The sequence below is a fragment of the Bubalus kerabau genome, chromosome 14 (genome assembly GCF_029407905.1).
Source record: "Bubalus kerabau isolate K-KA32 ecotype Philippines breed swamp buffalo chromosome 14, PCC_UOA_SB_1v2, whole genome shotgun sequence".
Lineage (NCBI taxonomy): Eukaryota > Metazoa > Chordata > Mammalia > Artiodactyla > Bovidae > Bubalus > Bubalus kerabau.
The window spans coordinates 34,818,489-34,831,151 of record NC_073637.1 but is presented as its reverse complement, the minus strand read 5'-3'; the positions used below and the strand labels follow the sequence as shown (position 1 = coordinate 34,831,151).

Here is a 12,663-nt window from a genome sequence, read left to right as displayed (position 1 = left end):
ACTAAATAAAAGCAAATGCTTGCTAGATCACTTTTAACTTCAATGCTTCTAACATTTATAAATACTGCTCCTCACTGTTTGCTGATTCTACTAACAAGAAGGAGGGCAAAAGCAAAATAAGAGTGTAAGTGAGAAGAAACAAAAACTATCATTTTTTGCCTCACATTCTCAACATTTTTGCACTGGCGAGGAAGAAGAGTTTAAATATATATTTTCTATAGACCAAATGGAATGATTAACATCTGCAAAAAAAGAAACTATCAATAAATAGTTCATTAATTAAGGTCATACTTAGTTTTTATGTAAAGGATGATTGTTTACTGGTTTTAAAAAGAGTTAAAATCTAAATATCAACCAATATTAGATCAAAAATACTATGTGATACTGACCCCCTAGAAAGGTAAGGCTTACCTTGGGTAGCTCACACACAGTCCTAAATTCAAACTGAAAGTGAGCAATGAATCTCAGAAGCTAGAGACATTATATACCCTAATCAACCAACAAATACTATTCTTGAAAGTAAATGAATAAACAGAGTAAATAAATAAATAAATTTATTCATAAGAATTTCTCCTTAACCTATGTTATACAAAATTGGGGATTTTCCATGACGTATGCAGTTACTTTCTAGGAATAGCATCGGAAAGAACACGTCAGGGCAGCACTTGTCAAACTGTAGGGTATTTATGAATCACACAGAATTCCTGGTAGAAACGTAAATTCTGATTCTTTGGATCTGGTGTGAGTGCTGAGACTTGGCATTTCTTGCAAGCCCCCAGGGGATCCAGTGTCACTGGTCAGAGGAACATACTGAGGAGCAATGCCCTGCTAGTGCTTCCGATGTGTGTTGGTTGCTTAGTTGTGTCCGACTCTGTGACCCCATGGACTATACCCTGCCAGGCTCCTCTCTTCATGGAATTCTCTAGGCAAGAATACTGGAGTGGGTTGCCATTCCCTTCTCCAGGGGATCTTCCCGACCCAGGGATCGAACCTGAGTTGCCTGTGTTTCCTGCATTGGCAGGTGGATTTTTTTTTTTTTTTTAAATCACTGAGCCATGGGACTTCCCTGGTGGCTCAGACGGTAAAGCATCTGCCTGCAATGTGGGAGACCTGAGTTCGATTCCTGGGTCAGGAATGGCAATCCACTCCAGCATTCTTGCCTGGAAAATCCCATGGACGGAGGAGCCTGATAGGCTACAGTCCATGGGGTCGCAAAGAGTCAGACATGACTGAGCGACTTCACTTTTTCACTTTCGAGCCACTTGGGAAGCCCTTGTCCCATAAAGTATTTACACAATTGTATATAACATGCACATTTAGATTGCACATGTATAATGAGAAAATAAGGATCTTTTCCTTGGATAAGAACCATAAAATTAGACTGTCTCTTTTTAAAAGTTCTATCACATATGCAGCCCTTTTCCCATACTGGCTTCTCAGTGGTCCCCTTTCTCTACAGCACTAGATCCATACAGGACACATTACAAAAGGTATTAGGCACCCTTTTTGTGGAGGTGACCTACTACCCTTAGTCCCTGGTGGGGAATGCTGACCAAGGGCTTGAGCAACCATGGAATCCTAAAGGCAGGTTCTAAGTGTACATACTGAAAATAGTATCTCTATCTTCTTGGGAAACATTAATTGCTTTAATGTATTTATCTAGATTTCGACATCAAGTACATTAAATTGAAATTTAAAGTCGATGCACCAACCCTTCAATTTTTTTTTTTGCCCCATATATTTTGATTTCTAACCTGAGTTCAGAACATCTACCTAGTTATTTCCTTGCTTTCCTTTTGCTACCCTTTCTCCATGTGCCTTTGGTAAAATTTCAACCACCTCCACACAAGCATGCAAACCAGAGATGTTAAAAACTTAAAGGGGGTGCCATGCATTTGAATTGTCCTCTTCGAGTGATATCTGGAAGCAAGAGTGACTTTAAGTATGGGTGCACTGTTCTGAATAAACATATGAAGTACCTACTACACTGAGCAGGCCACTCAAAATGGTCTTTGAATGGATTCATGCATGCAAGAATAAAATATTTAGAGAAACAGTTTCTGTCTCACTGAGAAGCAATATTCAAACCAAATATTTGCTACTTCTATGACCTCATTGCCAAACTGTTTCCCAGTCTCCTTCACCTGCAAAAGATTCAGAAGGCTAATTTAGTGACCATTATGGTTTGGCTTCAGACCAAGTTTTATGGAGTCTGTCCACTGGCTTATCTGAGAGTTCTCAAATGCAGTTTGCAGACAGAGCAAAAACACATCCCGAGACACAGAGAATCCTTGGCTATCTCCAAAATAAAACCAGGAGTCTCAATGCCTTTGCAACAAAAATCTGCCAGACATTTTTATTGTCAAGATAGCACTTTGCTTAATGACTTGTAGGGATAACATCCTTGATGAACATTTATCACATGAATGAATGCCAGTTTGGTACAGCTTATTCTCTCTGTAAGAGCAATGATTGTGTCTTATTTTGTTGTGCACAGCCAATATAAAACATGTGTTTCTCATTTCTTAGGATATCAACAAATGTTTGCAAATGAAAATACACAATAGCCTTAGGTTTATACCATTTTACATTCATTTTCAAGATGAATTAAATATAGGATCTCCTCACCAGAGAGGAACATAACACCATTTTGATAACCTACTATATACTGTCTTTTTTTTTTTGTAGGCATGACCAGTGAATGGGTATAGACTGGAAACCCTATAGGCAGATGGAGAAAGCCCAAGTGGGTGCCTCACCCCATGTGATAGACTGATTTCAGACCATGTACAAGACCACCCGAAAACTCACTTCTTCCATGTAGTTTTTCAATGACTGTCCTCCACTGACCGCTTCTCCCTAGAGCAGAGAGGAAGAGAGGTTGAAAAAGTCAGGAGAAGGAGAAAGAATAAAAGAAGAGTCATGAAAAGTGGTAGAATCTGGGAGCAACACTAAATCTATACTATTCTCCCACCACTTCTTTTGGTTGTTGTTGTTTAGTCGCTAAGTCATGTCTGACTGTTCCGCAACCTCATGGATTGCCCACCAGACTCCTCTGCCGATGGGATTTCCCAGGCAAAAATACAAGAGTAGTTGCCATTTCCTTCTCAAGGCAATCTTCCCAATCCAGGAATCAAACCCACATCTCCTGCATTGGTAGGCAGATTCTTCACCACTGAGTCACCAGGGAAGCCCCACCTCAGTTGATACTTGTGGGGTCAACCGTTTGACAAATTCTTACTCGGAAGGAAATAATTTTTTCAAGGCAACAATATATCTTTCAGGTAGATTTTAGGTTATATAAAGAAATACCACCTAGTGGAGCTATAATAACTACACCTTAGGCGTTAGTCGCTCAGTCGTGTCCAACTCTGACCCCATGGACTGTAGCCCACCAGGCTCCTCTGTCCATGGGATTCTCCAGGCAAGAATACTGGAGTAGGTAGTCATTCCCTTCTCAAAGAGATCTTCCAGACCCAGGGATCAAACCCAGGTCTCCTGCATTGCCGGCAGATTCCTTACCGTCTGAGCCACCAAGGACAACTTAGAACTGAATGTTAAATGACTAGCATCCAAATTTCAGTTATTAACTTTATAAATATGTACTTAAAAATAGGCTAATAAAAAACTCACTAATTCTGTATTCAATAAATCTGTGTGAAGACCTAACATTATATAAATATATATGTAACAAGTCATATAAAAGTTATACATATATACACACACACATATATATATAACACCTATATACATAACTATATGGAAGTATAGTTGATTTACAATCTTGTGTTCATTTCAGATGTACAGCAAAGTGATTCAGTTTAGAAAAAGATATACTTTTATACTTCATGGCCAGAAACATTTGGAAATAAATTCTGAGATACCATGAAATGATAAATTCTAGGACACCATGTGTGTTTAAAAGATAAGTAAATAAATATGAATAAAGCTTACATTTGTTTCTATAACTTTTCAAAGACTCTCCTTTTTAACTTTTCAAGGCTCTCATATGCGTGATCTTATTTGATTGATTTTTTTACTACAACTTGAGGGTAAGGCATTCTCAGGCCAATTGGATCCATAAAGAAATGGAAGACAGGGCTGCAGACAGCAATGCTTAAGGGCCAGGAGCCAAAAAAGGCCTTGCTTGGTCTGGAGTCAACCCTGATGCTCTTATACCTTGCTGAAATGAAAATTCTAAAAGGAAAAATTATACTCACTTTAGTTTTTTTTTTTTTGCATTTATTTTATTTTATTTTATTTTTAAACCTGAAACACTGTATTAGTTTTGCCAAACATCAAAACAAATCAAAATGGTGATATGAGACCCAGCTTCAACCCTGGGTTGGGAAGATCCTCTGGAGAAGGGAATCGCTACCCACTCCAGTATCCTTGCCTGGGGAATCCCCACGGACAGAGGAGCCTAACGAGATACAGGGTATGGGATCGCAGAGAGTCGGACATGACTGAGCAACTAACACTTTCACAACTTCACATACTCCAAAGCACTTTCAGAGGGTTAAAAAAAAAATTTTTTTTTTCTCAAAACAAAAATTAATCTAGGAATAAAGTTCTGGGATTCTTTAGAAATCACAGATGGGGTCATATTTTTTCACAAATTATGGTTTTCACTAGCAAAAAATTAATATGCTGTAGTTTAAATGTTTTCAAATGCTTCCAAGTTTGTGGGATTTTTTAATGGATAAGATAATGAAAGAGATAGGATACTTATATTTATTTAAACTAAAGCATAAACTGTTAGGAAAAACCAAATCCATATAAATCTCCCAAACTGTGAGAAATTTAATCAAAGCAGGCAGACAGGGCTGGAAACTTACTTCAGATAAACTGCTTTTTACAGTTGAATTAACTATACTATCTCCCCTCATTTGGACAACTGGTCTAGAAAGAATGCTGTGGGTTCTTCCAATTTGGCTCTTCCTCCTGACAGAACCAGTGAATTTCTGCCAATACTCCTTTCCTCTTTGCCTGTGCTGTTGGGGTGAGAGGCATGCATGTGTGCTAAGTCACTTCAGTCATGTCCAACTCTTTGCAACCCTATGGGCTATAACCCCCCAGGTTCCTCTGACCAGAGGATTCTCCAGGCAAGAACACTGGAGTGCGTTGCCATGCCCTCCTCCAGGGGATCTTCCTGACCCAGGGATCAAACCCAAGTCTTTTCTGTCTCTTGCCTTGGGAGGCAGGTTCTTTATCACTAGAGCCACCTGGGAAGCCCAGGGATGAGAGGATGAGATGGCAAATGGTTTGGAATTAGATAGAGACCTGCCTTTTGGAAGGGCCAACAGCTAAGGCCTAACAGTGAGATGCTGGAGAGCAGTCCCTAGGTGCTCGCTAAAAAGAGCAATTTGTTTTCCTTGGATCTGCAACGTGGTTGTTTTCCCCAATTGTCTGGAAACTTGCAGAATCAGGGCTAGACCTGGTGATGACTGAGGGCTTTCTTGATGACCAGATGTAACAAAAGCACTGTGTATCCTCCAGGGCTTCTCGATAGGGTTTCTTTTTCCCACGGTGCCAGGTCCTTTTGAATATCTACACCAGAGAAAAGGGAGCAACCCACACAACACGATTTGTTTGAAAGGCCACACAGATTGGAATCTGGCTGTAACCACCTCTCAGATCACTGACATGGGTAGCCCTGATGAATGAGGAGCATGAAGTAAAAAACTTCAGGAGGAAAACAGAGGGAATGGGTCTTTTGAGAGGATGATAAACATGGCACAGAGCCAGGTGAACCAAATAGAGAATAAGACATAAGACTCTCTAAGTCTTGGGGTCAGAGGGGATGGCACTGGTTAGGAGGTTTGATTCGACAGCTCTGTCCTCAGTTCCCCATTTCCAACATAGTGCTGCTGCCATGCTGACTTTCTTCCTTACCCTGCTGGTGGTGCGAATGAAATAAACCCACTTCCAAAGCATAAGGCTATCAACTTCGGTCATCTTTTTCTCAGTTTTAAAGAACTGGCATTTTAGATATCAAGTCATTCTACGAATATAATATGATATTAATCACCTGGAAATGAATCAAAAGTACCTAAATGCAATTTCCCTTGAAAAAACAAAGAGACGAAAGGGGATAGAAGGGAGGCAGACCGGGGCGTGTGAAGGAAGGAAAGGGCAGAATACATGGAAACTGTGCCTTAAAAAAAAAAAAAAAAAAAAGGAAGAAAAGGTATTTCCTGAAATGTGGTTTCAGTTATCATGAATCTTAATATAACCAACAGTTGAGATAAAAATGCTTTGAATGTGAATTACAAAATATATTATAAACTCAGGGAAAGGAAGAAAAAGAGGCTGATATGATTATTGCTTAACTTATGACACAGGATCACGGCTGTTAAGAGATGGAAGGTTCTTGTCACTCTCCTAGCATTTTTTCCAATTAAGAAAGCATTCTTAGTGAGATGGAATATTCTAGAGACAGAGCTAGGATTAGACTCACATTCTCCCGAATCTATCACCATTTTCCCACATACAAGGCTGCTCTTGTTTCTATCAGTAAGTATTTCCTGTTCCTCTCTTACTAATCTTTAAACAAAATATGTACAGACTTGCCCTTGCACATAGGGTACATTTATTCTCAAACATTTTATGTCTAATACCTCTGGTATTCATTTCCTTCACAGAAAGTTCCAAGAGAACCCTACTTCCACCAGAATGTTCTTTCTTCCCACGTTTTTTTTCAAATGAAACTAAAAAATAATTTTGATACACAAGAGACTCTCTTAAGAAGTACCTGGGGTACTTACAACCCATAGAAGAATGGGAGCTCCATATAAATGGCCAAGACATTTTTGAACCTAAGGGACCCATGACATTTTACTCTTTTGTTTCAAAAGTGTTTATTAAGCACCTATTCTGTGCTGCACAATTTACCAGGCTTGGGGACAAAGAGGTGAATAAGAACTAATCCCTACCATAGAAAGTTTACCTTGAGAAAACAGATCTACAAGTTATTAGAAGATAGAGCAAAAGTTACTTGACACAGGTAAGCCCAAGGTGCTATAGGAAAAAAACAGGAGGAAAAGGCATCTCATCTTTCATTTATTGAACAAGCATGTTTTGAGAATGTCTCTGTGCTGGGAACTCTTATAACCACTTGATACATAGGATGAAGGAGTCAAAGGAGAAAGATTAAAACTGAGCAAGTTATTTTTAAGCTTAGTCCTAAAGACTTGGTTGATTAGCCAGATGAAGGAACTGAATAAGGAAGAGTGAACTGGACTCATACCAGGCAGAAGGCAAATTCTGTACAAGGGCCCAGATCCAACGCAGCAAATACCAGAAGCCACACGTATCACAATGCAAATCACCAATACACCATGCACTGAAATACATATTGCATTTTGAGACAGATATTAATATCACGTCATTTCCTAATTTTATACTATCAGATCAGATCAGATCAGATCAGTCACTCAGTTGTGTCCGACTCTTTTCGACCCCCTGAATAGCAGCATGCCGGGCCTCCCTGTCCATCACCAACTCGCGGAGTTCACCCAGACTCACGTCCATCGAGTCAGTGATGCCATCCAGCCATCTCATCCTCTGTCGTCCCCTTCTCCTCCTGCCCCCAATCCCTCCCAGCATCAGGGTCTTTTCCAATGAGTCAACTCTTCGCATGAGGTGGCCAAAGTATTGGAGTTTCAGCTTTAGCATCATTCCTTCCAAAGAAATCCCAGGGCTGATCTCCTTCAGAATGGACTGGTTGGATCTCCTTGCAGTCCAAGGGACTCTCAAGAGTCTTCTCAACACAGTTCAGAAGCATCAATTCTTCGGCGCTCAGCTTTCTTCACAGTCCAACTCTCACATCCATACATGACCACTGGAAAAACCAGAGCCTTGACTAGATGAACCTTTGTTGGCAAAGTAATGTCTCTGCTTTTGAACATGCTATCTAGGTTGGTCATAACTTTCTTTCCAAGGAGTAAGCGTCTTTTAATTTCATGGCTGCAGTCACCATCTGCAGTGATTTTGGAGCCCAGAAAAATAAAGTCTGACACTGTTTCCACTAGGAACTCAAAAGCTTCTTGATGAAAGTGAAAGTGGAGAGTGAAAAAGTTGGCTTAAATTTTATACTATACTTTGCTGTAATATAGCTGCTAATAAAATGGTTATATGGTGAGTGTGTGTGTATGTGTGTGTGTGTTATTGGTTTGTCTTTTGGCCATGCCAACAAGGGGTGGAACCTGGGCCCCCTGCAGTGGAAGCACCAAGTCCTAACCACTGGACTGCCAGGGAATTCCCTGCTGGGTTTTCTAAAGTGCATTACACAGGGTTACTGAATTTGTGATAGATGATAAAAAGATTGAAGTTCAACTTTCCAAACTTCAGCAAATTTGACAGATGGCAACTACTACTGATGTCCAAGACAATAGGCAGTGATCTAGGTCCAATTTGTAAAAAATTGGGTGCCACAATTTAGAAAATCAAAAATTCTGGTCAAGTTCTGAAGTCTTTTATATCACTGATGTAGTCAATAAATTAATAGCTAACTTGTGCTTTCAGACTTAAATATATGAACATATGTTCTTTCTAATTGACCCCAATGTCTTTTCATATTGTTGAAAAATATTTTTTCTGAAACTTTGTTTACAATCTCATGAACAAATATAGCATCAGCACAGACCCTCTTTCTCTGAAAATGACACTGCATACCTGGCAACAGTGAGCCAGACTGATGTACTATAGGAAATTCATTGTATTTTAAAGAAAAATAAAGTCCTTTGGACATCTAAAAAAACATATTGCATGATTTACAAGGGGAAAACTTAGATTATCATTAGACTTTAACAGCAGTGATTTATAACAGTAGAAAAATGAAGTAATATGTTTAAGATACTGAAGGAAAGAAAATGTGAGCCCAGTAATCCAATGGAGAGTGAACTTCAGAAAACCAAAATGCCTAGATCTAAGAACAGATGGTGAGCATTAACTATAGTTACCTGTCCTAAGACCACAAGACAGCTGAAAAGCAGAGAATATATTATGCATTGGCTATATACTCTTGACAGTGTGGATTTTGTACAACTATTAAAAAATTGGGGAGAGAATAGAATAAGTAAATGCATTTTTTTTCTGTATTTTATATTGGTAGATAGGCTGATATTTTTTATCTTGAGACTCCAGCATATAACATGGAATAAAACAAATGAGTTATTATGGAATATTTTAAATTCCAATATCACCTTTATCTTAGAATTGTTGGTATGAAAAAAAGGAGCTAAAGCTATAATACAAAAAGAGTTTAAATCTAAGTCTTAGCACTCTCTACTTTAAATTGAAAGTGTCAATGTGAACTAACTGTCCACTCAAAGGCACTGGAAACAGGACTGCCCTGGTGGCTCAGTGGTAAAGAATCTGCCTGCCGATACAGGAGACATAGGTTTGTTCCCCGCGCTGAGACGATCCCACGTGCCACAGAGCAACTAAGCCTGTGCACCCCAAATGCTGGGCCCATGCTCTAGAGCCCGGGCTGCAACTGTCGAGCCCATGTGCCACAACTACTGAAGCCTGAGGGCCCCAGAGCCTGTGCTCTGCAACAAGAGAGGTCGCTGCCATGAGAAGCCAGAGTACCACAACTTGAGAGCAGCCCCTGCGTGCAGCAACTGGAGAAAGCCTGCATGAGGCAATGAAGACTCAGCCCAGCCAAAAATAAAGAAATAAATAATTTAAAAAAAAAAGACACTGGAAATAATAACTCAGGAGCAAAGAGTATCCCTGGTATCCAGATTGTGGTCTGAAACATCAGTTCTCACTAAAAGAAACTAGGACTTTTCAAAAAAAAAAAAAAAGGTTGATCCCATATTTGGGGCAGGATACATATAATATTAGCTTGGAATACCTTGTGCTACCCAACAGCAAGCCAGCTATCAGAGACTACCAGGGGTAGTATGGAATGACAAATGCAAGGAAGCTTAAAGAAAGAAATATTTATCTTCATCATCTTGAAAACTAGCAAGTAAAGGAGAGAAATCAAGCATGTATCCTTGCCTTTGTTAGGAGAACTGTATTCCTGGCCAATTACATAGTAACTTGAGAGAAAGGTTCTCAGCAAAAGCATTCCAACAAATAAATACAAAAGGAAGTGATGAAATTAAAATATCATCACTTTTCAGCTATCAGTGAATAAACAGATATTGGTATCAAGCATCTATGGCTGCTAAGATGATAACATGAAAAAAAAAACAACAACTAGATATCATGTGTCTCCTCTAGCCATGCTAAAGAGGAGCTTTAGTCAGTTTCTGGATAAATACAGGAAAATACAGAGAACTGAAGAGCCTATTGAATTGCACCAAGAATATGAAGTTAGCAAAATTCAGACTGAAGAAAATCTGACAGGTCAAGTGGCCAGGGTTCTTTAACAGATAAATTGTAAGAAAATGTAAAAAATGGAAGGGTAATATAAAGTTTAAAAAAGACTTAAGCAGGGAAAGGGAAGGTGGGATGAACTGGGAGATTGGGATTGACATATATATAATAGCATGTAGAAAACACGTAACTAATGAGAACCTACTGTAGAGCACAGAGAACTCTACTCAGCGCTCTGTGATGACTTAAATGGGAAGGAAATCCAAAAGAGCGGATATATGTTTATGTATGACTTATTCACTTGGCCACACAGCAGGAAATAATACAAAACTGTAAAGCAACTATACTCCAATAAATTAAATAAAAGAGAGAGACAAAAGACATATCTGACTTTTGAAAGTTGGCGAGGTTAGCAATAGGGGCTTCCCTAGTGTATCAGATGGTAAAAAACTTGCCTGCAATGAGGGAGACCTGGGTTTGATTCCTGGGTTGGGAAGATCCCCTGGAAGAGGGCATGGCAACCCACTCCAGTATTCTTGCCTGAGAATCCCCACCGACAAAGGAGCCCGGTGGGCTACAGTGTGATGGGTCACAAAGAGTCAGACACAACTGAGGGACCAAGCACACAAAAGGTTAACAATAGTGTCAAAGAATGCATGTTTAGGGCTTCCCAGATGGTGCAGTGGTAACGAATCCACCTGTCAATGCAAGAGATGTAAAAGACACGGGTTTGACCCATGGGTCAGGAAGATCCCCTGGAGTAGGAAACGGCAACTCACTCCAATATTCTTGCCTGGGAAATCCCACGGACAGAGGAGCCTGACGGGTTACAGTCCATGGGGTCGCAAAGAGCTGGACACAACTGAGCACAGAGCATGATGCACATTTAGGTGATAAAGCTACTTTTAAAGCACAAGTTGATTATTATAAAAGTTAGAATAGTTTTTATTTGTGGAGAGAGGCGGGAGTTGTGATTGGGAGAGGGTATACTGAAAGGACATCTTAGTTGTCTGGCAAAGCGTCATTTCTTGATTTGAGTAATATTCTCATTATAAAAGTAATTAAGCCATATATTTGAGTGATTTTCTTTATTTGTGTTTTGTAATGAAAAGATATTTTAAAATAAACAGACATTTCTAATATTAAACTATATTGTTACAGGCATAACTGTAAGGTCCAGCCAAAACTCTTAAAAAAATCAGGGTGAAATGTTATAAAGTTCCATTTATTGCTGGCTTTACCTACATGGTGACATACCCAATTCCCCATTTAAGCTAAATCTTTTGTTCTATGTAAAGAGGTAATTATTGGTTATATATCTAGAAAAGCAGTTAAAGGACACTCTTATCTTTCTGATTCAATCTTAAGCTAATCTAATTATAACAGTGACCTCATAAAAATCAGTTGGCAATTTTGATTTTTACCATTTGAAATAATTAAGCCTTTAAATTCTGTTCCATTAAGCTTTTAAAAAAATCAATAGATGTCACTCGGGAATCTGTAAAGTACCTGTATAAATTCTCTGAGGTCAGTGAAAAATGAATGTCAGTCTCATAATTTAAACCAAACATACAATGTGTTCTTTTAAAATTAAATTAACCTGTGTCTTTGCAAAATGCCTAAATGGCTAAGGTGACCAACTTCCTGAACTGTGACTCAGATGGGCGCCTGCAAGAAAACTGATATCCAAGGCTCATGAAATACCAAGACTTTAGGTCTCTCTTGTTCTCAGTTCATGTTTCCTTAATTTAAAAAAATGATCAGTGTTTTCGATAAGTAATAATACTCGGCATTTCTCCACACTGAGGGAAACATACTTCTATAACCAAGAGAAATATGTTTGCATGGACCCAATCTTGAACACAATTACATGGACACAATCTTGTACTGGTTTCTTTTAACATATGTCTCTGATTTTTTTCATTCAACAATAAAAAAAAAGATCAGTCCCACAGTTCAGACACCTTTGAATATTTTAATACATATTAAAGGGCTACAGAATAACTTAAACATTGTAAGGAAAATGAAAAATTCTTTGTAGGAAAAATGTCTTGTAAATAAATGAGGTAGTATAATGCAGAAGTCCATTTGAAAGTTAACACATTTATTTGAAAAGGGCTAAATGTTTTGGGGTTTTTTTTGAACTGATTCCTTACATAGTCCAAAAAGCATATCTGCAGAATTAAGGTCCAAGCCAAATAAACCAAATGCATGGATTAACATTGTCTAGCCTGCCACAAACTCAACAACTGATGTCATCAGCAGTGTCACTTGGACAGTTGTGACACACTTGGGGGAAATGTGTAGAAACAGAATCAACTGTCCAAGAAA

At 38.9% G+C, this 12,663-nt stretch overlaps 1 protein-coding gene across 4 annotated transcripts in view; it reads right to left on the bottom strand.

Annotated features, from left to right (window-relative positions):
* Positions 1-12,663, bottom strand: part of C14H8orf34 (chromosome 14 C8orf34 homolog) — a 354,631-nt gene that overhangs the window by 28,878 nt on the left and 313,090 nt on the right. For 2 of the 4 annotated variants that reach the window (XM_055546196.1, XM_055546195.1), the window contains exon 11: positions 2,812-2,859. The exons of the other annotated variants lie outside the window; for them this stretch is intronic. In XM_055546196.1, the coding sequence (XP_055402171.1) occupies positions 2,812-2,859 (48 nt within the window). The remainder of the gene's footprint in view (positions 1-2,811; positions 2,860-12,663) is intronic. 4 annotated transcript variants of the gene reach the window in all.